The 27,510-nt window shown below is 51.0% G+C and overlaps 2 protein-coding genes across 3 annotated transcripts in view; both read right to left on the bottom strand.

Moving 5' to 3' along the window:
* Positions 1-27,510, bottom strand: part of LOC123345325 (maestro heat-like repeat-containing protein family member 1) — a 315,313-nt gene that overhangs the window by 45,003 nt on the left and 242,800 nt on the right. The gene's annotated exons all lie outside the window — the stretch shown is intronic.
* The window catches only part of LOC123345317 (butyrophilin subfamily 1 member A1-like), a 109,952-nt gene continuing 94,640 nt past the window's right edge, over positions 12,199-27,510 (bottom strand). For both annotated transcript variants that reach the window (XM_044982099.1, XM_044982100.1), the window contains exons 14-16: positions 23,948-23,968; positions 23,818-23,844; positions 12,199-14,114 (exon numbers count right to left, since the gene is read on the bottom strand). In XM_044982099.1, coding sequence (XP_044838034.1) covers positions 13,477-14,114; positions 23,818-23,844; positions 23,948-23,968 — 686 coding nt within the window. In that variant the 3' untranslated portion in view covers positions 12,199-13,476. The remainder of the gene's footprint in view (positions 14,115-23,817; positions 23,845-23,947; positions 23,969-27,510) is intronic.

Here is a 27,510-nt window from a genome sequence, read left to right as displayed (position 1 = left end):
GATAGGACACCTCCTATTCTGCACTGCTACTAGTGACACTCTTCAATGGATCCCCATCATCCACCCATCAAGAGGTAGGTGGGAGAGGATTATTATTTGTACTTGACAGAAGGAGAAACTAAGGCTGAGAAAGGAACAGTGACTTGTCTTAGCTGATGCAGCCAGTCAGTAGCAGAGTTGCTCTCAAATGAGCTACAGACCAACAATTGTTCATAGTAATTATTCAGTAAGTATTTTAGAAGAATTGGAATGTTAGAGAGGATCATGAACTGCTCTGAGACAATGAATGGAGAGAAGCATCAACATTGGTCAAACATATAACTGGTTGTGACTTATCTGCTTGGTCATAAAAGAGAACAACAAAGACCAGAGTTTCCTCCCTGTCAATAGCCCCATCCTCAGCCAATCAAGGTTGAGACTTTGAGGGGTGGGAGGCTAAGGGTTCTCATCAAATAGCCCAAAGAATGGCGCAGGTCACCACCGAGGGGATCACTCTCGGAGCACTATTCCAGTCTCACCTCTCTGTGAGGGCCTCTCACAACGCCCCCCCCCCTGGCCCCCGCTGCACACACAGAGCTCCTGGTGGTGGGAGGAGAGCAGAGGAAAAGGACAAAGGAAGCAAGAAGAGAAAGGTAGGAGGGACAGAGGAAAAGGGAAAACAAAAAGGAGAAACCCCAAGGTTCCCAGTGATTCTAAGGGACAAGTCCTATGGTTGCCACCTCAATCTAGTGTTTTCCATTCCTAGAATTCAGCTGGCACCTGATGGATCAGACTGAACAGATTTCAAACCTCTTGGAGGCTCTTACCTTCTATACAGGGACGTCTGTTTTCTAGCAAAATCAAGAAAAGAAAAGGAGAAAACTCCAAAGAGGGTCCTCCTTGCACTCACATACATGAAAGTGAATTCTCTCTCAGTCCTCAAGGAGACACCTCGAGAAGGAGACGTGCTGAAGCAAAGCCACTGAGATCTCCAAGGTTGCCCCTGTTCTGCACCCCAGTCCTGCCTGGCTGATGTCAAGATCTCTCTGTGAGATCATCGCCTCCCTACCACCTGTGTCCAATAGGCTGAGGTCCTGCCAAAGGTCCTTGTGATGTCACTGCCACACCCACCCCTCCCCTGCAGTGCTGATGTCCTGCCCCTGCCCAGCCACATTGGATGTTTGAGCTGCTTCCTCTGGATCACCCCACTCAATGACTCTTCATTGTGGGGATGACACCGACTACACAGTAGAACACGAGAGGCTCTTCCCCAGGCTGCAATCAGGTTTTCATAAGTTAGTAGACTTTATGTCCAGAAGAATCATTAGAGCATTTTATCTGATCCCCTGCATATCCTAAGGCCTCCTGTATGTCAGAAAAGCTGATTTTTTCTTTTACTCAAACATTTTCCAGAAAGGCATCTAGTCTTTATTAGAAGATCTCAAGAGATGGGGAAGCCATGATTTCTCTTGGTAGTTTGTTCCAATGATGAATAACCCTCTTACAAATCTGGGTCTTATTGTTATTATACTTTTTCTGATTTCTGCTTCCATCCATGGGGTCTTGTCATGCTTGTCTCTGCTAGATAAAAGAGCCCTTTTATACTCAACATTTTCTCTCCATGAACTCAAGCAACTCACCTTTCATTCTTCTTTTGTACATACTAAACAGATTGAGCTTTTTCAATGTCTCGTTATTAGGCATCATCCCCATCACTCAATTATGAATCTTTTCTCTATCCTCTCCAATTTTTGTAACATAATACTCAAAATGTGGACACAAGAACTGGATTCAACACTCCAATATCAGTCTCACCAATGCTGGATCACTTCCCTTTCCATACTCACCACTCTATCCATCCAAGAATGGCTTTAACCTTTTTTACCACAGTTTCACATTGACAAATTATGTTGAGCAGCTCGTCCAGTATGGCCCCTAAATCCTTTTCATGGTCACTGCTTTCCAGCGGACTGTCCCCCATTCTGTAGGGTGTCGTCTGACTCCTTTGTTACTGGAAGCACAGGTTTGCATATGGCTTTGTTAAAACCTAATTATTCAGTAACTATTTAAGAAGAACTAGCCCATTAGAGAGAGAATCACGAACTACTCAAAGACAATGAATGGAGAAAAACAGCAAGAGTAATCAAAAACATGTTTGGTTCTGGCTTATTTCCTTGGTCTTCTCAAAAGAGAGTAACAAGGACCTGAGTTTCCTCCCTCACAATAGCCCCATGCTCACCCAATCAGCATTGAGACTCTGAGAATCAGAGGGCTGAGAGTTCTCACCAGCTGTCCCAGGTCACCACTGGAGAGAGTCACTCTTAGAGCACTATTCCAGCCACATGTCTTTGGGAGGGCCTCCCACAAAGAGAGTTGGAGCGCAACCCACCCCTCCTCGCTCCCCACTCCACATGCACAGACAGGTCCTGGTGGTGAAAGGAGAGCAGGAGAAAAGGACAGAGATGCAAGAGAAGAAGAGAAAGGAGGGAGAGACAGGAAAAGGGAAAACAAAATGGAGAAACCCCAATGTCCCCAGTAATTCTCAGGGACAAAGTCCTAGGTCAGAAATAAAATGCTGCTCCCACAATCTAGTGTTTTCCTTTCCTAAAAATCAGCCGGCATCTCATGGATCAGACTGAACAGGTTCCAAACCTCTCGGAGGCTCTTACCTTCTATACAGGGATGTCTGTTTTCTAGCAAAATCAAGAAAAGGAGAAAACTCCAAAGAGGGTCCTCCTTGCGCTCACGTACATGAAAGTGAATTCTCTCTCAGTCCTCAAGGAGAGACCTCGAGAAGGAGACGTACTGAAGCAAAGCCACAGGGATCTCCAACGTTGCCTCTGTCCTGCACCCTTGTCCTGCCTGGCTGATGTCAAGATCTCTCTGTGAGATCATCGCCTCCCCACCACATTTGTCTAATAGGCGGAGGTCCTGCCAAAGGCCTTTGTGATGTCACTGCCACACCCAGCCCTCCCCTGCAGTGCTGATGTCCTGCCCCTGTCCAGCCACACTAGATGTTTGAGCTGCTTCCCCTGGATCACCCCACTCAATGACTCTTCATTGTGGGGATGACACCGACTACATAGTAGAACATGAGATGCTCTTCCCCATGCTACGCTCAGTTGTTCATGAATTAGCAGACTTTATGGACAGAAGAGACAATTAGAGCATGTAATCTGACACCCTGCATATCACATGCTTTCTGTATAGCATGGTAGCTAGTTTTTCACTAAACACGTTCCAGAAAGGCATCTAGTCTTCATTAGAAGACATCAAGAAATGGGCAATTTCCACCACTTCCCTTTCTAGTTTGTTCCTTTGGTGATACATCCTCACTGTTGAATATTTGTGTACTATTTCTAATATGAATTGGTCTCTTTCAGTTTCCAGCCACTGGGTCTTGTTATGCTTTTCTCTGCTAGACTAATGAGCCCTTTAATGCCCAATATTTTCTCTCCATTAAGTCACTTCAACACTTTAATGATGTCACCTCCCAATCTTTTTGATAATCTAAACAGGCTGAGCTCTTTCAATAGCTCACTAGCAGGCATTTTTCTCCACACCTCAAAACCTTTCATTGCTTTTTGCTGCCCCATCTCCAATATTTCAAAATCTTTTGTCAAAAGACAACTGGATGCCGTATTCCAAGATCAGTCTTACTGATGGTGTGTCACTTCCCCGTGCTACTCACTGCACTTTTCATACATCTAAAGATGGCGTTAGCCCTGTTCACCACAGCATCACACTGGGTGCTCATGTTGAATGGCTTGCCCAGCATGGCCCCTAAATCCTCTTCACAGTTAGTGCTTTCCTGGATACAAGTCCCCATTCTGTAGATTCAGCCTGCATGCTTTGCTGCTAGGGATAGGACCTTTCATTTGGTTCTTTCCAAATTTGTTTTCTTTGAATGGGGCTAGCTTATCAAGGGATCCGATTGCTCTGTGTCACTGCCCTGTCCACAGCATTAATTACCACTCTGCTAGTATTTTATCACCCACCATTGTTAGCAGCAGTGATTTTATATTGTGTTGCAGTTGATTGATATTTATTTTCAAGAATTAGTCCTTGAGAGCCTCTTCATATCCCTAGTGCCCAGAACCTGCTCCGCACAGCCCAGCGAGAAAAGGCCACCCAGCCCAGCTGTTCCATAGGGGCTACGCACAGAACAAACTTAGGAGCTTGTGTTATCCATAGGTTCTGAACAACATGTGGAGGTCATCAGCTTAAAAAGACACTCTAGACCGGTAGCGTAGACAGGCCCCAAATGTATCTAAGTTTTCCGCCTTGCAAAATAGGAGAGAGAAAAAACAGAACCTTGATTAGCTAGTTATAGTTATAGTTGTGGAAACTGAGGCACCCAGAAGCAAAGAGATTCGCTCATGGTCAAAAAGCCAGGAATAGAAAATGGCAGATCTGCTGCTAGTCAGTCCTGGCACCTAGCTGTGTTTATCCTGGCCTCTCTGCTTCAGCTCCAGTAACAACCCGAGTAGAGGTTTTCTTCTTCTCCATGTTCTTTAACTTCACGTCACTGCAGAAGAAAGATTGTTTTCTTACCAGTTGGCTCCAATGCATGTAGATGTATTTCCAGAAGATGTGCTCTGGCTCAGTCACATGTCCTAGCTTTTCTGGAGGAAGCACTCGGTGACGTTCTAGGGCCTGTGTTATACAGAAGATGGACATAATGGTCCTTTCTGACCTTAAACTTTTTCTTTTGCTAGGAGGATAATGCTGGACATTTTCTCACATTCACTTTCCTTTGGAATAATTAAAATCCAGTCCAAAGGATTTCCTCTTCCACTGTGTCTTCAGCACCTTTCATAGAAACAGCTACTATTAGCCCACAGGTTTCCAGTTTCATGCTGTCCCAGGGTGAGATGGCCATTAAAGGGGTTGCAGCTCAACTGAACCTATCCCCAGGTGAAAGGAATATGTGCAGGACTCACAGGAGAAAGAGCAGCATGTAACTAGGATCCAGGCCTGTTGGGTGATATAAGGACAGCCTGTGCTCCGCCAGGAGAGACTGGAGCAGGCCTGGGAGGGGCATGAATAGTCCTTTAAAGGCAGGTTAGGTTCACAGTAGGGGATGGAACAACCAAGCTGCTAGGGATGGAAGCTGGGCCTCCTGGTAGTGTCCAGGAATGAAAGCACAGCATTTGCCAGGAAGAGTCAAGCGAAAGGGCACGCCCCATCCACCCTCCACCCCACATCCTCTGGACCTTTTCATCGGGTCCCTGCCCCGTAGATCCAACCGCCCCCCTCCCGCCCTTTCACCTTGAGCTGGTTGCACGATTTTCAGCCAGTTCCATTCCAGACTGAACCAAGGAAACATCTGTACATGCTCGTGTGCCACACCCTTCACTTCCTCACCCTCGCGTCCTGCCCCGACACAAAGTGGCGGGACCTCCTGCCACCTCTCGAGGGTGAGAAGTCCCGGTGGACCAGCCTATACTCCATCCTGGTTCCAAGGCCAGCCGGGGATATCAGTTGGTGGCTCCTCCACAGGGTCGTGAGCACGGGCATGAACTTCACACGGTTTACCCCTATCCTGGACACCTGCCCCTTCTGTGGCAGAAGGGAAACCCTGTTGCACATTTAACTAGAGTGTGCCAGGTTGCAGCCCCTATTCCGGCAGAGTGGATTCTCTCTAACCCTCCTCCCGAGCCTGGCAACAGAGATGCCAGGATGACACAGGGCAAAAGAATGTTTGATGCATGAAGCATCATCTAAAATCACCTTCCAATGAGTTAAAGAGAAGCCAGGATAAAATAAAGGATTCAAATTAATATTGTTACTGCTAGTTGGGGTAATAATTTGCCCAAATAGACTCTCAGACTTGCTAGGCTTGTTAGCTATTAACAGTATGGAAAGCTGTACCTTCAAGGTTTTTTCCCCTCTGTTTGGACTTGTCATGAGGAATACAAATCTCACACTGGGCAACAAGGGGTTAAGGAACTGCTCTGGCCTCAGCCAGCCCCACCCCAACACAGCTGCAGGGTAAGCACAGACTGGAGGGAGGATTTAAAAGGGAGCAGAACAGCTCACTTGTGGGCAGACTTGGCAAGAGGATGGTCCTTTATCTGGCAGGCCCTGAGGGAAGGCTGGCTCTGTCCCTCAGCAACTGCCTGAAGGTCCCTCTCTGAGGGAAGAGAGGACGTGCATCTGTTATACCCAGAGAGGGAGATGTCACAGACTCACAGATTGTGCCCACTCGTGGCCCTGTGCGGTCTGTGGAGGGCACCCCTGCCAGTGTGACAGCCCTTCTCGGGGGTCCACTCTCTCTCCAGTTCAGGCCCCTCCATCTCCTGGAGCCGCACCTCTCTGAGCTATAGCACACCTGTTTCTCGCCATGGGCCCCCTCAGGGAGTCCACTCGCTCTGGACACCCCAGGCCTCCACCCCCGAAGGTGTTGATGCAACCTTGTTCTCTAGACTGGAGCGACTCTCAGCCAGCGTAAAACAGGAGGGTTTATTGAGGGTTGAACACAGCACAGGCAACTCTCAGGGCCTCAAGCTTGGCCTCCCTCAGCACAGCACATCCCAGTCCCCCTGCATGCTGGTGGGCTCTGTCTGCTCCCCCTCTCCAGCCCAGAGCCCCCCTGCTTCCCAGCTGGGCCTCTGATATCCCTGGCTCCAAGCCCTGCCTCTGTCCATTCTCTTTTTTCCAGGTAAACAGGATTGTAAACTGGGTGGTCTGGGCCTCCTCTCCTTTCAGCCGTCCTCTGGCCCCCTCTGGCTTGAACTGGCTGGTCAGGTCAATGGGCTCCTCTCTTCGTAGCCCATTGTCCTCCCACTGGCCAGACCCAGCTGTGACTCCTGAGCTGCATCTCCAGGTCACCAGGTCACCAGTCACTGGGTTATCCATCCTCCAGGCCATCAGCTGGGGTCCCAAGTTCCCTCTCCAGTCCTCTGTAATAACCTCTCCCCTCAGCTTGTTAAACCAGTAACACTCGGGGACACTGAGTCCCACTCCCTCTGCATGCAACCCACCGGAAAACATGGAAAAACCAAGAACCCCCCCCAACTTCGTCATAGGAGGCATTTTCCCCTCACACCTACTAGCCAGTTGTTGAGTGTTGATTCCTTGGCTTTTATTTCTAGATGACCCCGGAAGGGGAGAAGTTTGGAAGTGACTGGGCTGGAGGGCCAAGTCTGCAGAAGAGGCAGCCGCCACCACAAGAAGGAAAGAGATGTTTGAAAAGTTAGCCCGTTCAATGCACCAAATGTAAATAGGGCTGGTTGGAGCTGTCCTCTATTGGTTCTTACTGAATACAATCAAGTCACGATCACTGGCCCCAGAGCAACTATTAACATGCAGGCCAGTGATCACCACCACAGTGAGATGCACAATAGAGTCTTAGAAAAGTATCTGTAATTTTTTTTAAATCTCCAAGGATGATTTACTAATGGCTACTTGAGACCTCACCCATCTGTCTCCAAATAGGAAGTCCCCTATGCTAACCCAATTGTCTTCCCACAAGTCATAAACAGGTGCTAAAGGAGAAACTGAACCTTCTCTGGTTTGGATTGTACCAGCCCCTACTGATTCCCCTACTAGGCCATGTTAGTTAGCAGGTTGAGCCCTTTTCATTTGAGGTCCTGGGGGTCTCTATAACCAAGAAATTTAAACAGGTAATGATGTGTCTAATGTCAAGTGCCTCCGAGCCCACCACTGTTTTTCATCTCTCCCCTTCCTATTCGGGTTGTAACCAGTGACACTAACATTCCAGTAATACACATCGTCCCACCAGGTTTCCCCGTTCTATCCACTTTCCCCTCCACAATGAGAATTTCCAGCTTCTCTTCCTTCTTGCCTAGACTCCCGTGGTAAAAGCAGTGTTACTTCCCTTCATGCTTCCAGTGAGTATCTTGCAGGGTATGTACACTGCAGCACAGCATTCTCCTGAGCACACACTTGTGTTACTGCAGGAGGGTTATCGGCGGAGGCGATGTGTGGGGGAGGAGGCACCTAGTGTCACATCCTCTGCCCATAGGCGGCTCCAGGCCCCAGCACACCAAGCGCGTGCTTGGGGCGGCATGCCACGGGGGGCGCTCTGCCGTTTGCCGGGAGGGTGGCAGCCAGCTCTGGTGGACCTCCCGCAGGCTTGCTATAGCCGCCCCTGCCTCTGCCTCCCCACACCCCGAGTTGCTGCTAGGTTTGTACTCAGCATGCTCACATGGACTGAGCATGCTCAATAACACAGCTGAAGCCAGATGCCCTCACTCTCCCCCCCCCACCCCCACTATTGGCAGGCACAGGTCATCACTGGTTATCTGGAAGCCAGGAAGAGACTACAACTCATGTGTCACATTCTTCCCTCCATTGGAAGGTGCCATGGGAGAACATGTCCCCATGCAGGGGCAATCGGTTTGTATAATTTTTGGTGCTGCCCAGAAATGTCCAAGTCCTGTCCCACCCCCAGCCTTGTAAGTCAATATATAGTAACTCCTCACTTAAAGTCGTCCCAATTAATGTTGTTTTGTTGTTAAGGTGATGATCAATGAGAGCAGTGACTCTCAAACTTTTTTTTCCATGGACCACTTGGCACCATCTTTCAATGTTTTTTGTGCAGCACGCTCTGTCTTCCCTTTTGGTCTGCAGGAATGGAGCCCGAAGTGCTGAGGAACATGCTGACGAGTCTCGCCAGCATGTCATGTTTGGCAGTTGAGTTACTCCTTAAGATCCAAACTGATAGTGAGGACTCCAACGATGATATCAACTTGAGTAACGCAGACGCCATGAGATTGCTTGTGGCATTCACAGAAATGCTCACCACCGTGGAATGCCGCTTTTGAGCTCGGGAAACAAACACTGAGTGGTGGGATCACATCATCATGCAATCTTCCAGATTGCAATAGCCACCCGCTTCTCCACCGTCAGGGCAGCTCTCAATCTCATGTCCTTGTGCCGCAGGGTGGGGGCGAACTCTTCACACAGTTCCATGAAACTCCCAGAAGTTTTCTCATCCAAAACTTCTGCAGCCACTGCTCATCATCCCAGACTTGTAATTGTCCACCAGAAATGTTATGTTTATTAAAAACTCACAGAATCTTTTTCAGGGAACAGGCAATATGCCGTGTTTATGTAAAATGTTAAATGTATTAAAATCAGTATATACGCACACACACACACACACACGTGCACACACACACCAAACCAGTCCTTATCATTGCTCGAGTCAGCCTAGTGGCCAGCTAGACCGAAACACGAGTGGGAGCTGGGCCTCCATCGGACACCTCCAATGCGTTGTTGCTGGTGCAGAACGAATCCAAAGTCTCCCGGCTCCTGCCCATCTTTATAGCAGTTGCCTCTCATGTAAATCTATGGATTTTGCTGTGTCAGCTGGGATTTGTGAATTACAAATTTGCTGTTCTCACAGTCACCTTCCATCACTGATGTTTGGATCCTTAATCACAAACTGGGTACTGGATGTTTACACAGCTGCTCCTTATCTTATACTTTGTTAGTTTGGGGAGGATGCCTTTGGGCTTCAGGGTTGTCAATTTGGCCTCCTTGGATCATCATGGCAAGGGTGATACTGGTGTCTCTGTTTCCTTCACTCTTTCTTCAGTTATTAGGCTACTAACATCCTATCTCTTATTTGCTACACACACAGACCTCATTCACACACAGAACAGCTGTCCATTCTTTTACCAAGCAATGAGAGGAAAGAGCATAGGGGCTGTTAAATCATTTTCTAACAAGCAGGCTTCTAACAGAACATCATGATTTTGATGCAAATCCATTTCATATTACTACTTTAGCTTCTAAAACAAATTACTGCTAACTTAATAAATCCAAAAAAGCTTAACAGAGTGAGGGAACTTCGTCAGGGTTTGGGCTGTTTGGCTAACACCCCCACCAGTGTGTCCGAGGTCATACTGGCAGGAGCAGGGTGGCAAGCTCTGCAAAATGGAATCCTCCATAATAATACCAGACAAGACCACGTCTGGTATTGGAGAGAGACAAAACTTTCCATAAACAGCACAGTCCGACTCAAAACCGGACAAATGGCCTGCCTAGAGATGCATCTTAAATAAGTTTTTAAACCAGCTTAGTTAAACCTGAGTGAAAGGTTGTGTGGACACGTATTTTGGTTTGAACAAGGCTTATTTCAGTTCATCTTAAATCAATTAGGAATCAGGTTAATCTAAACTGCAGTAAGCTGCTTTTAACATGAAATAAGAGGAGCATCCACACAGGGATTTGCTCTGGTTTAACTAAATTGGTTTAAAACACAATTTCAATGAAACTGGTGCAACTGTCTGATGTAGACGAGGCCTTGCCTAGATTCCAAGTTGCACTAGTTTACTTAACCAGTGTAAAACCCCAAATGGACACACTTATCTTGGTCCAGAGTGGCCTTGTCATAACTATAAAGAGAAGGGTAAGAACCCTCCTGTATACAATACTATAAAATCCCTCCTGGCCAGAGGCACCAAAATCCTTTTACCTATAAAGGGTTAAGAAGTTCAGGTAACCTGGCTGACACCTGACCCAAAGGACCAATAAGGGGACAAGATACTTTCAAATCCTGAGCGGCGGGGGGAGGTTTTTGTTTGTGATCTTTGTTTTGGTGGTATTCGCTCTTGGGACTAAGAGGGACCGGACATCAGTCCATGTTCTCCAAATCTTTCTGAACAAGTCTCTCATATTTCAAACTTGTAAGTAACAGCCAGGCAAGGCGTATTAGTTTATCTTTGTTTTCCCAACTTGTGAATTTTACCTTTGCTAGAGGGATGTTTATCCCTGTTTTGTTGTAACTTTGAACCTAAGGCTAGAGGGGGGTTCTCTGCGCTCTTTGAATCTGATTACCCTGTAAAGATATTTTCCATCCTAATTTTACAGAGATAATTTTTTCCTTTTCTTTTTAATAAAACCCTTCTTTTAAGAACCTGACTGATTTTTCCATGGTCCAAAGACCCAGGGGTTTGGGTCTTTGATTACTTTGTACCAATTGGTTAGGATATTATTCTCAAGCCTCCCCAGGAAAGGGGGTGTAAGGGCTCGGGGGGATATTTTGGGGGAAGAGGAACTCCAAGTGGTCCTTTCCTTGGTAGAAAGGGAAACCACATAATAACATTTACTTTGCTTACTATAGATGGGATTATAATAAAAATGTCGTAGAGAAGATCCAGATGATAAGTTTAGCCTGTGTTCTTGCACTTAGGTAATTAAACTCTGGGAATTGCTGGGAGCCGATTTAATCGGGCTCTATCCAGTACCACAGAAGTGATACCCAGTATGTACTGACAGCTACAGATGATTTTTCAAAATAGGTAGAAGAATTTCCACTTAAAACTATGACAGAACATGAGGGGGAGAAGAAGACATGTAAAATTATATATCAACATGGCTGTGCAGATCAGAGAGCGGCAGATCTAGGTTCTGAATTGAATCATGAGGTACCAGTTTATATGTGGTGTTATTTCCACTATATGGTCAGTTACACTATCAGGGCCATGTGACAGGGGGCTGTGAGCAGCTACAAACTGAGCCCTTTGGAAGCCAGCACCCTGGTCACTGAGCACACCCAGAGCACCGGGTGCAGTTAGAGTAGGAGGGACTGAGTAGTTTGGGTTTGGAAGGGCAGAGGGGATCACTTGCACCTGTAGGGAGCCTGATGAGGTCACTAGCTCAGCACTGAGAAAAAAGCAGCAGCATAGAAGTCTGAATCAGGGAGCAGGAAGGGGGCTCCTCGTAGCTGCTGCTATGTTGTGATGCACCATAAAAAATCATAAAGACACTTGGTGGAGGTTCCCTGGCAGACTGAATGCTGCTTAATTCACACAGAGGTCAGCCAGCCAGGGGTTGCAGGAACTGATGGGGGAGCCCATTCAGAGTTAGAAATTTAAAAATGAACGTTTCCTGCAATCGCTTCATGACACTTCATGTGAGTGACAACACATTTATCTGTCCTGTCAGATAGATTAATATACAACATGGTTTTTACTATTTGCCAACATATTTTTCCATGTAATAACACAATAAGATGGGATAAGAAACCACAGTAATTACACATAAGTCAGTGAGAAATAGGGAAAGGAACATAGATTTCTGAACGAAATTTTAGGGAAAAAATATCTAGTTTTAGATTAAAATGCCCATGTGTTAAAAACTAGGAAAAAACACATAGCTTCAGCAGCGCATGTCACCTCAACACCAGCAGACTGGATAAAAAGTACAGATGAATCCATCAAAAGATAATTTTAGGGTATTTATTTTCAAATAATCAAGGTACGTTTAGGGCACACTGCCATGAATGGCATATTGTGAATAAACCTTCAAAACTGAATTATGACATTGAAAATTTTCATAACATCACATTTAAAACAAAAAAGAGTCCTAGCAATGTTATGTGCCTCCCCTCAGACTCTGCTCAGTAGCTCTTCAAGAAATTAGGTTCAATCACTAATTTCAAGGAATTAGACCAATCGGTCACTATTTTTACAGAGCATTCCAGAAGATGGTGGACAGAGAACCCAGAGGAATTGTGATGAATTTCCTGGAGCAACTTTCTTTGCTTTGTACTCTAAACCTCACATGACAACCACAATATCACCCTTTCGACTGATTTATGGCTGAGAAGAAAGGTTTGCCAAGGAAGATTCACCAAATTTCATGTCATGTGAAGTGCCAGCGTCTTTAATACAATTAAGTTAATTTGTGATGATTCAGTAAAGGAATACAACCCCTTTTGAGGTTGGGGACTATGTTTTGTTAATTGATGTGACAAAATGAAAGGAAGGCTCACATCTTGATTACGTAGCTAGAAACTTAAAAATAGCATGAATTAATGCTGACAGAAGTTTAAATATTATATAATCTTGTGTGAGTTAACTTAAATATATTGCTTAATTATATCATTTTTTCACCTATTAATTTTCAAAACTGTAGTGCAGGAGGTGGGTATATGTGTCCTGCCTTCCCGAGAGAAGGAGTCAAGACAATAAAAAAGGGGGAGGGGAAGAGAGAGACCAGCTGCACATGTGTGTAATTGTGATGTTTATGACACATGTATATTGCAATAAACAACCAGTCTGACAATTTAATCATTTATTTTGTTAAGATAAATATTTTGGATTTCTTGAAATTCCACAGTTGAAATACCAATGACGTTATTTAGAGAAGTTAAACTTCAATATAGATTTGAGGGAAGAATAAAAAAATGTAAATATTTCCATTTCTAACAATGTTTAGATGCTTGTTTTTGAAATACTGTTGAAATGTAAATTAAATACTCTTGTATTTACACCTTGTTACAATAATATTTTCTAGATTAGAATAATCTTTTTTCTTTCATAGTTTACACTGAGATTTCACAGGGGTAGAAAATTGTGACCGGAGTGAATGATCCCCATGCACCCCCATCTGCTACCCCTGGGGCAGGGGACGGGGAAAGGTGGGGGCTGGGGGTACCCAGGGGTCTGGTTTTCGACTGGAATCTCCCATTGAAAAGGGAAACTGGCAGCATCCAGTCAGCACAAAAAGTCCAGTTACCTACAGTAACTGGGCTCCAGCACTGGGGGTGGGAAGAGCAGCAGTGCCAGGAGGGGTCAGTCTGTGCTGCGGGGTCACTGTCAGGGACAGATCCCCTTCGGCCTGAGCTGGGACTGGGCAGATTATCAGGGGAGCCGCATTTGTACCCCCAGCATTGGGACAAGGATTGAAATAAGGGCGGAGCGTCCCAGAGAATGTGGCTGTGAAAGTGAAGAGATGGGACATATCAGTCACATTATAAAATGTGACCTTGCCCTCCTCATAGTCCACGAAAATCCCCACTCGGCTGGGCCTGACGGTCACGGGGAAGGGGATCCTGGGGTAAGTGCAGACCTTGTATCCCCCATCCCGCAGCCGCAGGGCCCAGTATCCATCCTCGGGTGTGACTGTGACCCACCCCTTCCTGCTCACAGATTCCCTACAAACCCCCAGGTCCCATTTCATCTTGTCTCCCACCTCCACCTCCCAGTAACGCCTCCCGCCCATGAACCCCTCAGTGCCCAGAACAATGGGATAAGAATCAAATCTCTCAGGGTTGTCGGGCAGATCCTGGCGTGTGTCTCTATGTCTCACATGTTTCCGATCCTCAGACAGGACGAGGTTGGGATGAGCCGTGTCTGGATCCAGAGTCACGTCCACTGGGGAGAGAGTCACAGAGTCAGTGCTGGGGGCAGGGGCTGGAATCAAAGGGAAATTAACTTGTGTCCCATTAATTGCTGGGAGTATGTTGATTGAGGGGAGTCAGGGCCCATCTGCCCATGAGAGCAAACTTGAGGGGAACAACAGGAGGGTGTGGGGGGGGGAGGTGTCAGTGGTGGGAGGGGAGGGGCCAGGCTGATGCTGGGAGAGGAAAGGGGAGGGGCAGAGATGAGTGAGGGGAGGTACAGGCACTAGAACAATGGTGGGCAAGGGAAGGAGCAGGCACCATCAGTGTTGGGAGGGAGAAGGGCAGGTTCCAGGGGTAAGAAGAAGGGGACAGACCCCAGGGGGCACAGGGAAGCAAAGGAGGGGGCAGGTAGCAGGGGGCAAAAGGGTGTAAGGGAATGGGGGAGCTCCAAGGGGCAGGGGAAATGAGGAGAGGGGTGCACTCCAGAGGGGCAGATGGGAGTTGAGGGGAGAGACAGGTGCCAGGGGTGGAGAGATGAGGAGTGGGCAGGCACCAGGATCATGGGGGGGTGGGGAAGGGAACAGGCAGGCACCAGGGGGACAGAGTGAGGCAGGAACCTGTAGGAGAGGCAGTGGCTAGGGGAGGGATGGTCACTGGAGGGCAGAGTAGGGAGAGGGGAGGGGCTGGTGCCAGGGGACAGAGTGGGGTGAGGGGAGGAATGGAAGAGGTGGGGCAGGTAGAGGGTGGATGAGGGGAGGGGTGGGCACCAGGGGGCCAAAGGGGGGCAAGAGAAGGAGGTTGCACCAGGGGACACAAGGGGTGAATGGAAGGGCAGGCACTAGGGATGCAGAGGGGGTGAAAAAGGAGGGGTTGGCACCGGGTGCTAGAGGGGAGCAAGGGAAGGGGCGGGCATGAGGTGGGCAAAGGAAGGGAGGGGGGAAGGCGCAGGTGACCAGGGGACAAAAGCAGTGAGGGGTAGGGCAGGCACCAGAGGGGAATGGGGGGAGTGAGGGGAGGGGTGGGCACCAAGAGGGAGGTGGTGGGAAGGGCAGACCCCAGGAGGGTTGGGGGGGTCAAGCAGAGGGCCAGACGCAAGGAGGGCAGGGCGGGGAGGTGAGGGAGCAGTTGAGCACAAGAGGGGCAGAGAGAGGAGTGTGGAAAAGGGGAGGCCCTACAAGGACAGAGGGGTGTGAAGGGAGGTGTGGGAACCAGGGCAGCCAAGGGAACATGTGGGGAGGAGCAGGACCTAGAGGGTAGAAGGAGTGAGGAAAAGGGATGAACTAGAGCACAGGGGGTGAGGAAGGAGCTTGTGCTGGGGGTGAGGGGAGGGGGTCAGTGTGGGAGAAGGAAGAGGCAGGCACTGGGGGGCAGAGTGGGGGAGAGGTGGGCACTGGGAGGACAGTGTTGGCGTGTGGGATGGGGCAGGTACCAGGGCCAACAAGGGGCAAGGGGAGGGGAAGGCAGGAGGGGGTAGAGGGAACAAGGGAAGGGGTGGGTGCCAAAGGGGCAGGGGGTGGGGCAGGTGCCAGGGGGATAAAAGGGGAGGGAAAGGGACAAGAAAAGGAGGAAAAGGGGGGAGGGCAGAAGTGGGTGATGGGGGGGACAGTAGGGAGAGAGGAGTGGGTGATGGGGGGGGACAGTGGGGAGAGAGGAATGGGCACCAGGCAGGAAGGGGGAAAAGGAGGGGCAGGTGCCAGGGGGGTTGAACAGGGGGCAGACAAAAGGAGGGCAGTGGGGAGGGGCTGACACCAGTGGGGCAGAGGCCGGGGTGAGTAGACAGGAGGACTCCAGATGGGCAAAGGGGATCAGAATGGGGCTAGAAGAGGGGTGGGCACAGGCAGGCGAGGGGAAGGATGGGGGTGAGGAGAAGGGCGGGAGGGTGAGAGACATGGGATTAGAGGGGGAAAGGGAGAGGTGGGTGCCAGGGGATCAGGCCCGCCAAAGGGGTGGGGGGCGGGGTAAAGGCAGCAATTGCCCAAGGGCCCAGGGATGTAAAAGGGCCCAAGGGACCCCAGCCTCCACTAGCAGCGCAGCAGTGCTTTGGCAGGCTTCCTGCCCACCCTCGCTGCACCCCACTCTCGAAAGCGGCTGGCAGCACAGCACGTCCCTGCGGCCCCTGGGGGGTGGGCTCCACCTGCTACCCCCGCTCTGAGCACTGACTCCGCAGCTTCCATTAGCCGGGAACTGTGGCCAATGGGAGCTGTGGGGGCGGGGCCTGCTGGCAGCAGTATTGGAGACCCTCTGGCCCCACCGCCTAGGAGCCGCTGCCAGAGCGGTGTGCCGGTCCCTTTCGGGAGACGCCCGAGGTAAGTGTTGACCTCCTGACCCCACCCTGCACCCCAACCCGCGTCCTAGGCTAGGGCCCACACCACCTCACGGAGCCTGACTCCGCACACCTCCTCCTGCGCCCCAACCCCCTGCCCCAGCCTGGTGAAAGTGAGTGAGAGTGGGGAAGAGCAAGCGACAAAGGGAAGGAGGATGGAGAGTGCAGGGGTGGGGCCTCAGAGAAGGGGTGGTACAAGGGTGTGGCTTCAGGGAAGGGGCTGAGCCAGGGTCTTTGGGTTTGCGTGATTAGACAGTTGGCAACCCTACCAGGTGGGCATGTGGAAGCCTTGGCCGTGCCAGAAGAGTGTGGCCAGCAAGGCAGCTGGTAGCTCGCTGGACACCAGCCAGCGTAGGCGCGGCACCGCCCTAATGTCATGCGAACGGTGCCCACACGGGCACAGCGTGTGCATGCCTGGGGCCCAGAATTGCTGTCAGGAGGGCTGCAGGCGGTAGAAGGGGGTGAAGTGGTGGGTGGGCCCCAGGGTTCAGATGGCATTTGGGGGAGAGGGGCAGGTGCCAAGAGGTCAGGGGGACAAAGGGAGGGGGAGTTGTAGATGGGCAGAGGTGGGTGGAGGGCAGTGGCACGTGCCAGGGAGATAAAGTGAGGGGAGAGGGGCAGGGGACAAGGGGAGCAGAAAGGGGTTGAAAGGAGGGAGTGGAGGATAGAAGCAGGGGCCAGGTGATCACAGGGGTGAGGGAAGGTTATGGGAGGGGCAGTTGTCATGTGTGTAGAGAGGTGAAGGGGGCAGGCCCCAGGGAATTTCTGTTGGTCTGGGGTCATGTGTGGTTGGTTTGCTACTAAGAGCAGATTGTCCTTTGTGTGGGGACGGCACCAAAGACACAATAATCAGATAATGAAATCTCTAGGGATTGTCAGGCAGATCCTGGTGTGTATCTCTGCATCTCACCTGTTTCCAGTCCTCAGACAGGATCCTGCTTCCTCCATCTGGGAGAAACTGCACCAGGGGCCAGTCCCAGTTCACACCCACACAGCGCATCTGCACTAGGGGTTTGCAGTGGGGCACTGACATGGCTGAGACACTGCTGTGCCGGGGGCCATAACCCCTCCCCTCACTGGGGTTATGGATCAGTAATTAACTCTGGGCATAGGCACCAACTTTCTCTGGCACCGGCGGGTGCTCGTGCGCCCCTGCCCCTGGCACCGCCCTGACTCCACCCTTTCCCACCCCTGGTCCCACCCCCATTCCAACCCCTTGCCCAAAGTCCCCTCCCCAACTCCACCCCATCCCTGCCTTTATTGGATCCCTTCCCCAAATCCCCGCCCTGGCCCCGCCTCTTCCCCCATGTGCCACATTCTCCCTCATCCCACCTCCCTCCCTCCCTGACCTGTGAAATAGCTGTTTCGCGGCTCAAGCACTGGAAGGGAGGGGCGGAGGTGAGCTGGAGCAGGGGGGCGAGCTGCCGGTGGATGCTGAGGCACCCATGGAGTCAGCGCTTATGACTCTGGGCTCTGGGCTACAGAGTCAGTCTCATTCCCACGCTCTGGCCCAGTGCCCATGGCATTGTTTAGATACAGCAGGACAACTTCAGCAGGAGAGATTGAGGGAGCCCCACATCAGAAAACCCAGAGCCCAGCCGTTCCAGCCCTCACCTTAAGGGGAAGACCCACATTCTAATTCCTGCCCCACATCACATGGGGGGATTGAACCTGGGGCTCCCAGCTGAGGGACCAGCCATTGGGCAAAAAGGCCAGAAGGGAAGCGGTAGGTGGCATCTTTTTCTGTTCATTGAAACTATTCAGCAAACTCAACATGAATTGGCAAATAGTTTCAGTCAACCGGAAATATAATATTTCTGCAAACAAACTATTTGCACCTAAATTTCACCCAGTTCCACTGCAAACCTGTCTGAGTAACTTAGGAGCCCAAATCCCAGTGACTTGCAATGAGTGACTGTCAACACCCCCAGAAACACACAGTTACGGGCAGGCCAGGCTCAGGACATCAGCTATGAAACACTCCAGAGATGCTATTTAATTTGCCCTGGATAGAAAAAGTCCCCCTGGACTCCTGATCTCACCCCCACAAATCAGGCTGAAAATGGAGACTCGGCTCCAGCCTGAACTCTCTGCCCAGAGCCATTTGTCCCATGGGCTCTGCCAGGAGCACAGACTCTCTGCAGATGCACCTGGGCATCTCCTGGAGCGGATAATGGTCACAGAGACCGTCTCAGAGCTCCAGGGGCTCAGGTGTCTCCATCTAACGACTCTGCCAGCCACCCCCCTTGCTCTCATTAACCAGCCCTGGGATAGACACACTGGGAACTTTCACACCCAGACTCTAGATACACTTTGGGTTCATCTACACAGCCTGCAGCAGCAAGTCTTGGAACAGGGTGGACAGATTCAGGCTTGTGGGGCTCCCTCTTTGGCACTAAAAATAGCCAGGTAGACATTCAGGCTCAGGCTGGAGCTCAGGCTCTGAAGCCCAGGGTGGAGCCGGGTCTGCCCCTCACAGCGCACGCAGGGGCATTGTCTGTCTCCATGTCCTCTTCACTCCATTCCTGGGATGGGGAACAGCAGCCCCAGGGCCCCTCCCTTCACGCCCCAGGGTAGGGGAATGAGAGCTCTCAGCCACCTGGGCAGTGGGGCCTCCCAGCACCAATTCCTGAGTCAGTGTGAAACTGTCTCCACCCAGAGAGCTCTGCACACCTGGCAAATACACAGATGTCTTTGGGCTCCGAATCTGTGGGTACTCTGAGGCTGCAGCACCCATGAGAAAAAAAATGGTGGGTGCTGATCATGCACTGGCAGCCCTGCCAATCAGCACCTCCCCCTCCTGCCTGCCACGATCTGCTGGTCAGCAGCCTGCAGGAGGCACTGGGGTGAGTAGGAGGAGCAATGGCAGGGCGTGCACGGGGGAGGGGCGGAACAGGGTGGGAAGAGGCAGGGCGGGGCTGGGGCCTGGGGCAGTGTGGGGCTCGAGCACCCTCTGGCACATTAGAAAGTTTGCACCTCTGGCCCCTGGGATCAGGATCTGGGATGGTCCTCTCCCTAGGAGTCACGGAAGCTCCCTAAAAGCAGAGGGGTCACCAGAGCCTGAACCATGGTCCTGCCCACCTATGCCACCCCTTCCCCCCAAGCCCCTACCCCCACGCCATCCTTTCTCTCCAAGATCCTGCCCCTGCACCACCCCTTCTCCCCAAGCCTCTGTCCACACACTACCCCTGCTCCCCGTGCTGCCTCTTCCCCACAAGACCCTGACCCCCAGTCGTTTCTCTGTAACCCTAACCCTCATGGCCAGTAAAAAGTGGGAGGCCTAACTCTTTCCCTTTTAAAAGTGATGGAGCCATGGCCCCCTGACACCCCCTCTTCTAGTGCCCCTTACTCACCCCCTCCCACCCCAGGAGGAGAGGAGCCTTGGGGCAGTGTCAGTGAGTTCAGTGCTGGGGGTACGAGTGGGGTTTACACCCCGACTGCTGGAGCTCTGTGTATCGAGGGTACAAGGATGTCATGGTGGCCGTGTGAGCCCCCCACTATCCTGCCACCATGAGGCTGCCATTAATGTGAGTTACGATGTGAGCTCCTGTCTGCTGGGAACCGGACTCTCAGCCTGGGCTGAGGTCAGTGACAAGGGAGTGAAAGGCCCCAGCTGCCCTCACTGCCCTCCCGAGCCAGCTGGTTCCCCTTCCCCCCCGCAGTGCAATAACAGCGATGCTCACACTTGGTGACACTCCCAGTGGGTAGAGCGAGGACCTGTCCAAGGAGCAATGGGCGCAACCTGCCGCAAGGGAGACTGAGGCTGGAGATGAGGAAACACTTCCTAACTCTCAGGGCAGTGAAGCTCTGGATCAGGCTCCAAGGGAGGTTGTGGGATCCCCGTCACTGGGGGTTTGTAGGAACAGGACAAATCCCTGCCAGGGATGGTTAAGGCCCTGCCCCAGCACGAGGGGCTGGACTAGGTGACCTCTCGAGGTCCCTTCCAGCCCTGCATTGCTATGAGTCTAGGTTACAGCAGTTCCTGGGGCTGGGCCCAGGGGGCTCTAAGCCTGGTGTGGGGCATGTGGGGGAGTTAACACAGTTAGTGACCTGGCAGCTCAGTTTCCCTGCCAGGAGCCTGTGTAAGGACAAGGATTTAAAAAAAGCAGCCAAGCACCAGCCATTAGCTGAGAAGCAGGAAGTCACATCCTCACATTCCATCTAAATTACATTAAAACAATGCAAGATGGGGCTGTTAAGAAGGAGATCCTGTCCTAAAGGTACCCACAATCACCAGATAAAGAAACAGATCTTAAGATGGTTAAAGAAAACATAGTTTGACAGGATTCTATCTGGCAAGAAATCACTTAACAGTTGTTGTGAAATCCTCATTTCTTTCATTATGGTCCCCACTCCCTATTGTTTATCTGTATGGCCTCTGTCTGATTCTCTAATTGTTCCTGTTTGCTGTATAATTAATTTTGCTGGGTGTAAGTTAATTTGGGGAGTGGGATATAATTGGCCAGAGAATTATGTTACAATATGTTAGGACTGGTTAGATAGAGTTCAATAAAATGCCTGGTTAAGGTATAGCTAAGGAGGATTCAAGTTTCACTATATAAACTGGGGTCCAAGGAGGAGACCAGCTGGGAAGAGAAGAATAAGAAGGAAAAACCTGAAAGAAGAAAAACTCACCCCCAAGACTCAGCATAAGATCAGAGCTGTTAAGAATCCTCTGCACAACCATGACATGCAGCAACTAGGACCCAGACAAGACCAACCTTGACTGGGCAACAGGGAAAGTCTGCCTGCATGATCAAGATTGGTGAGCATGGCATTGTTTGCTTAATGTGTATTCTGCTTGGTAATTGTTAATAAACAGAAGATCAGGATATTACTGTGTAAGGCTCTTTCACTGGTAAAAGGTCCAGCACACCTGCAGAAGTAGTATACACCCAGAGCCCTACGTATAGGGAAAGGGGGTGGGTACTTACATTGACCAGGTTAGTTACACCCTGAGCTTTACGAATTGGGCACGGGTGGCCCTGAGCCCTACGAATTGGGCACGGGTGGGTGCTTTTCTCCTGGAGCCCTACGGACTGGGAAAAGGTGGGGTGCCCTAATGTGCGCAGGTAACACTTGGGCTGGTACGGGGCTGGCTGCCTGTACCCAGCTCAACTGGGTGTTACTGTGCTGTATGGATAGGACCTAGGGTTGGCACCTGTTAAGGTTTTTCCAGGATCATCCCTTTGTTCAGGTCACTGTTCTGGGAAATCTGTGAGTCTGCCCAGGACATGACAAGTCCTGGGTGTCAGTGGTTGTAGCGGGGAGCTGCGGGGTGTCGGTGCTGCACAGAGGGAGCTCTGGGTCCAGAGAGTCTGGGAGCCATGGGAACAGGGCAACTTGGGAGCAGTGAGTGAGATGGGGAGCTCGGGGCCAGCAGGGCCCATTCACCACCACACAGGTACCAGCTGTGGGGGTCACCACTGGGTGTAGCAGGGGACATTTAGTGCCATGTCCTACTTGGTGAGGTTGGTGCCTGGGGCAGTCAAACTAATAGGAGCCTGCAGGGGCTGGTGCCCTCTCCCGGGGGTGAGATAGGGACACAGTGCCCTGGGTAGGGGGGACAGGTGGTATACATGGAGCAGAGGTGGCAACCCTAACAGGACCCCTAACGGTGTTTGTGTAACTGTCCTGGGCATCCCCCCACCTTGGCGTGGTATGTGACAACATGGCCAATGTAGTATGGTGGGTCCTGCACTTTTCTTGGTGGGGGGTTAAGATACCACCCTTGACCCCGCTCTTGGGGCACCAAGGGCTCCACTAGTGGCCCAGGAAGGTGGTAAAGGAGGGAAGCGGGTCTGGTTTGCTCCTCACTCAGAGTCCCAGCCCCTGTCAACCCCTGTGGGTCCTTACCCTCCTCCCCCCTGGGTGGGGCACCTTCAGTCCTTGGACTCTGGGAGAGGGAGTCTCCCTCCCCTGTTGGGGCAGAGCCTCTCTCACTCCAGTTTTCTGATCTTCCAAGTCTCACAGCACATCTCCAAGCTCCCCTCCTTCCTCCTCCCCTGACTCAGGGCCGCCCAGAGAATTCGGGGGTCTGGGGTCTTCGGCAGCGGAGGGGCCCCTTCCATTCCGGGACCCGCCGCCGAAGTGCCCCGAAGACCTGCGGCGGGGCTCCCCCGCCGCCGAATTATCGCGGAAGCGGGACCCGCCGCTGAAGTGCAGCCCGGTCTTCAGCGGCGGGGGGCCCCCGCCGCGGGTCTTCGGGGCACTTCGGCGGCGGGTCCCGGAACGGAAGGGGCCCCCCGCCACCGAATTACCGCCGAAGACCGGGCTGCAGTTCGGCGGTGGGTCCCGCTTCCGCGGTAATTCGCCGGCTGGGGGTCCTTCCGCCCCGGAGCGGAAGGACCCCCCCGCAGGCGAAGACCAGGAGTGAAGAAGCTCCTGCGCCCGGCCCTGCAAGAGTTTTCTGGGCCCCCCGGAGCAAGGGAAGGACCCCGCTCCAGGGGCCCTGAAAAACTCTTGTGGGGGCCCCTGCTGGGCCCGGGGCCTGGGGCAAATTGCCCCTCTTGCCCCCCCCCTCTGGGCGACCCTGCCCTGACTGCCTGAAGCAGGGGGGCTTTATTAGGTTGCTAACAGAGCCTTAATTGACTACAGGTGCTCCAATTAACCCGTAGCAACCCTCCCTAATCTACAGGGAACCACGCCTTAATTAGCCTAGAGTTTATATACTTCCCCTCCACAACTCTCCCACTACTCCCTGGCCCTCCTGTATCACAGGTAGGATACCCTGAAGTGCATGGACACCTGGGCTAGTGGTGGTGTAATATGTGCGAGCTGGAGCTGGAGCTGGAGCTGCCCAGACTCCCAGAATGCACCAGGGCACACACACGGTCAGGTAGCAGGCTGGGAGCAAACACACACATACAGAGACAGCTCTGCCACGGCTGTGAGGCAGAAAAGCTGCTGTGTCAGCACAATTTGTTGTAACTGGGTCAGGGGAGTGTCACAAGCTGGTTATAAAAATGTATTTGCCCTTGCAGTGGGGACAGGGCTTTCCTCACCCCAAATCCAGGGGGACATTGAACAGCTCCTGTCTGGGCATGTTACGTGAGAAGAAAATTGTGGCTAAAGTTCGGTCTGATCCTGCTGCTGGGAAGAGAGAGCTTGGCAGTTCAGTTCAATTATGGACAGATAAAAATGTCCATCCTGCAGAGCCCAGGTACCCACTGCAAAGGTGACACCAGGGGGCAGTATTCCCTCACCAATCAGCCCTTTCCCAAAGGGGGCATGTCCCTGCTCTGCAATGAATCTGGGGGGTCTCCTGCCCCTTTCCATCCACCCCAGTGACATTGCTGTTTCCAGCCTATTGAATGTCATAGGAAAATGCTCTGTGCAGGGAAAGGAGCAGAGAGTTCCCAGGGGAAGGTGGGTCTCACCATGGATAAAACATCAGTGGTATGTACAGTACCTGCGTAGATCTGGGCGCGTCTCCATGCTGCAACCAAACACAGACAGAGGGGTGAGAACTCCCCTGAACACCGACACGCTGAGCAGGAGACAATGTCACACAGGGTGATACTGGAGGGAATGGAACTTACTGAGCTCAGCATGGAGTGTGTCTAAAAATAAAACAAAGAGAAATGAGTCAATATCACATTATCTTGCAGATGAGAATTGGGTCAAAAAGACCTTAAAGCGGGGAAATTAAAATCCTTAAACTCAGCCTGGAGGCTACATAAGGTGACCAGACAGCAAGTGTGAAAAACTGGGACAGGGGGTGGGGGATAATCAGAGCCTATATAAGAAAAAGACCTAAAAATCGGGACTGTCCCTATAAAATTGGGACATCTGGTCACCTTAAGGCTACATCAGCAGCCAGACACCTGCAACCCCTAAGCAACAAAGGAATCAGCAAGGGGAGAAATACTGTAACCCCACCTCGTCAGGTGCAGGCGGTTGTTAGACCCAAACAGGGATTCCTCAGCAAGTGGAAAATATTAACCCTGTGAAGCCAGCAGAAAGGAGTATGCAGTACATCGCGTGAAGTGCATGATGGGAATTAGGAGGCTAACATGGAATTAGCAGAGTGAACAGCCAGAGATATAAAACAAATACCAGGGAATTATTTCAGTCCATCAGAATCAGGAAGCCTGTGAGAGAATCGATGGGTCCCCTGGATCAGAAGCAAGGAAAGGGAGCAATTGCGGAGGGTAAGGACAATGCTGAGAGACTGACTGGTTTCCTTGCATCAATTTCCACCACAGAGGTTGCTGGGGAGAGACCTGCCCTGGGGAGGACCATGCCCTGCTCTGTTCAGGAAATAAAGACCAGGAATCGAAGCGTGAAGAGGAGATATTGGAACAAACTGACAAACTAAAGAGCCAGCAGCCACCAAGAGCCGTGTAGATCCCTGCCAGATAGCAAATCCCAGGAGCTCTCAAATGACATCAGACGATAGGGCTGAGCTGCTAACAATAATATGCATCTCTCATTAAAATCAGCCACATGTCTGGAGGATCACAGGGCTGGGGATGTTGTAGACAACTTCAAAATTTTGGTAGGCGTAATCCTGAGAACTACAGCCCAGTGAGCCTTACGTCAGTGCCTGGTACACAGGTTGAAACAAGAACTAAAAGAGATTCTAAAACAGCTACATGAGAATGACAGGATAAGGTCTGAGTAGCAGAGATGGAAAGGAAACTTGTGTCCCACTAACCTATTAAATTGCTTTAAGTATGTCAGTAAAATAGTGCACAAAGGAGACTCCATTGGCCTAATTGATGTGGACTTTCAAAAGCCTTTAACAATGTTCCTCATGAAGGGTTATTAAGGAAACTAAGTCATAATGGGGTGAGGGGTAAAGTATTGTCCTGGATCAGAAACCAGCTCAAAGACAGAAAACAAAGAGCAGGAATAAATGATGATTTTTTAATAATAATAATTGAAGATATACCTATCTCCTTGAACGGACCTTGAAAGGTCATGGAGTCAAGTCCAGCCTGCTGCCTTCACTAGCAGGATTAAATACTGATTTTTGCTCCAGATCCCTAAATGACCTCCTCAAGGATTGAACTCAGAACCCTGGGTTTAGGAGGCCAATGCTCAAACCACTGAGCTATCCCTTCCCCTTTCATGGAAAAAGAGTTAGCAGTGGGGTGCTTCAATGTTGGGTCTTCGGTTAGGACAGATGTTCACTATAGTTATCAGTGACTTGGAAAAAGGGATAAGCCGAGAGGTGGCAACATTTGCAGATGTCACAGAACTATTTAGGTTAGGCAAGGCCAGAGAAATCTTGAGTTATTTCAGAGGGACCAAGCTTGGGCAACACGACGGTTGATGAAACTCAGTATTAATCAAAGTAAGGTCAGGCACATTGCAAGGAATCATTAGAGCTATTCAGACCGGTTATAAGATTCTAAATTAACTGTAACTACTCAGGAAAGAGACCCAGGCATCATTGTGCACAGCTCCATGAAGATCTCTGCTCAATGTGCAGCAATGGTTTAAAGAATGAAGAGTTAGGATGCAGAAAGAACAAGATAGAAAAATATATTTATCTAATCCCTCACCTGAGCACTGTGACAGTACTGGTCACCCCATCTCAGAAAGGCAGGGCCGGCTCTAGGTTTTTTGCCACCCCAAGCAAAAAAAAAATTTGGTTGCCCCCCACCATAGCCCTGGGCTCCCCCCTGCACCCTCCTGCCACCCCATCCCTGGGCTCTCACCCCACCTGCACCCCCTGCTGCCCCAGCCCTGGGCTCCCCCCCACCAGTGCTGACTCCGCTTGCTCTCCCCTTGCCTCCAGCTGGTCCGGCGCTCGTAGGGTCAGGGTAAGCAGTGGGGCTCCTGGGCCGCGCTTCAGCCAAGGGTCCATCCAGCCGGGGCTCCCGCCTTCAGGACCGGCTGGGACCTGGGAGGGCAGAGCCGGGGGACTGCCTGGCAGAGGGCTGAGGAGTCGGAGCAGAGCAGCCCCAGAGTGAGCGGAGCCCCGGACAGCAGAATGCCGGCCCCGTATGGCAGCACCCCAGTCACCGGTCCCCTCTATGTCCCTGCTGCTGCTGCTGCTCCTGGCCACCCTGCCACAGTCCCTGGGTAGCTCAGGCCACTTCGCCTAGCCCCAGATGCAGCACTGGTGGACGGCCACCCTGCAGCACTGGCAGGCAGCTCTGTGCGCCCCGCAGGGCGGCCCCCAGCCCGAGTGTCCAACGCTCAGAGCCCACCCGGCCACAAGGTGTGGGTGCTGCTCCCCGATGCAAACCACAGTGGCCCCTGGGCGACCCCCATGCAGGACGCGCTGCTGCTGCTGCCAGGGCCACCCCTAGCATGTGCTTGGTTTGATGGTGCCTAGAGCCGGCCCTGCAGAAAGGACATTACAGAGCTGGTCAACAATAATAATTAGAGCCCGGAAGACACGTCCGAATAAGGAGTGATTTAAAAAGATGCCACATTTTAGTTTCGATAGGAGACATGACAGAGAAACACAAAGCAGTGAGTGAGAGAGAGAAATTGGGTGCTCACACCTACCTTCTCTCCTAATACAAGAACAAGAGGAAACTCAAATAGACTGAAAAGCAGCAAATTTCAAACTGTAAGAGGAAATGACCTCTTAAGGTTCCTTCAGTCCTATGATTGTATGATCCTATGAAATACTGTTTTATAGGATGCATAGTTAGCCTGTGGAACAAGTTTCCACAAGATAGCGTTGAGGTCAGGAGTTTAGCAGAAGTAAAACAAAAGGACATTTAGATTGATAATGAGAACACACAGAATTATACTGGGTAGGATTAAAACAAAACAGACAAGCAAAGAAAAAAACCCAAATGGACAAAGGAATCAAAAAGCCCCAGGCATTGATATGGAAATGTGAATCTCCAGACTTATCACAGTTCTCAAAATATGCAACCATTCTGGAAGGTAGAGAACACCCCCCGCCCCCTGCTTCAGGGCACAAGCCAATTGCTAACTGACTGGGGTCAGGAGGAAACTTTCCCTGGGGGCAGGTTAGTCTGTCATCAGCCACTAGGGGGTTTCTCACACCGTCTCCTGAAGCAACTAGTGCTTCTGTTTTAGAGCCTGATTCAGTGAAACCCTTAAGCACACGCTGAACTGGGATGGACTGACTCCTGTGCTTCAAGTGCAGCATGTGCTTAACTACCCTGCT

Source organism: Mauremys mutica, chromosome 12 (genome assembly GCF_020497125.1).
Source record: "Mauremys mutica isolate MM-2020 ecotype Southern chromosome 12, ASM2049712v1, whole genome shotgun sequence".
NCBI classification, from domain to species: domain Eukaryota; kingdom Metazoa; phylum Chordata; order Testudines; family Geoemydidae; genus Mauremys; species Mauremys mutica.
Note: the sequence above shows the minus strand (reverse complement) of the source record. Positions and strands in the feature narration are given on the sequence as shown.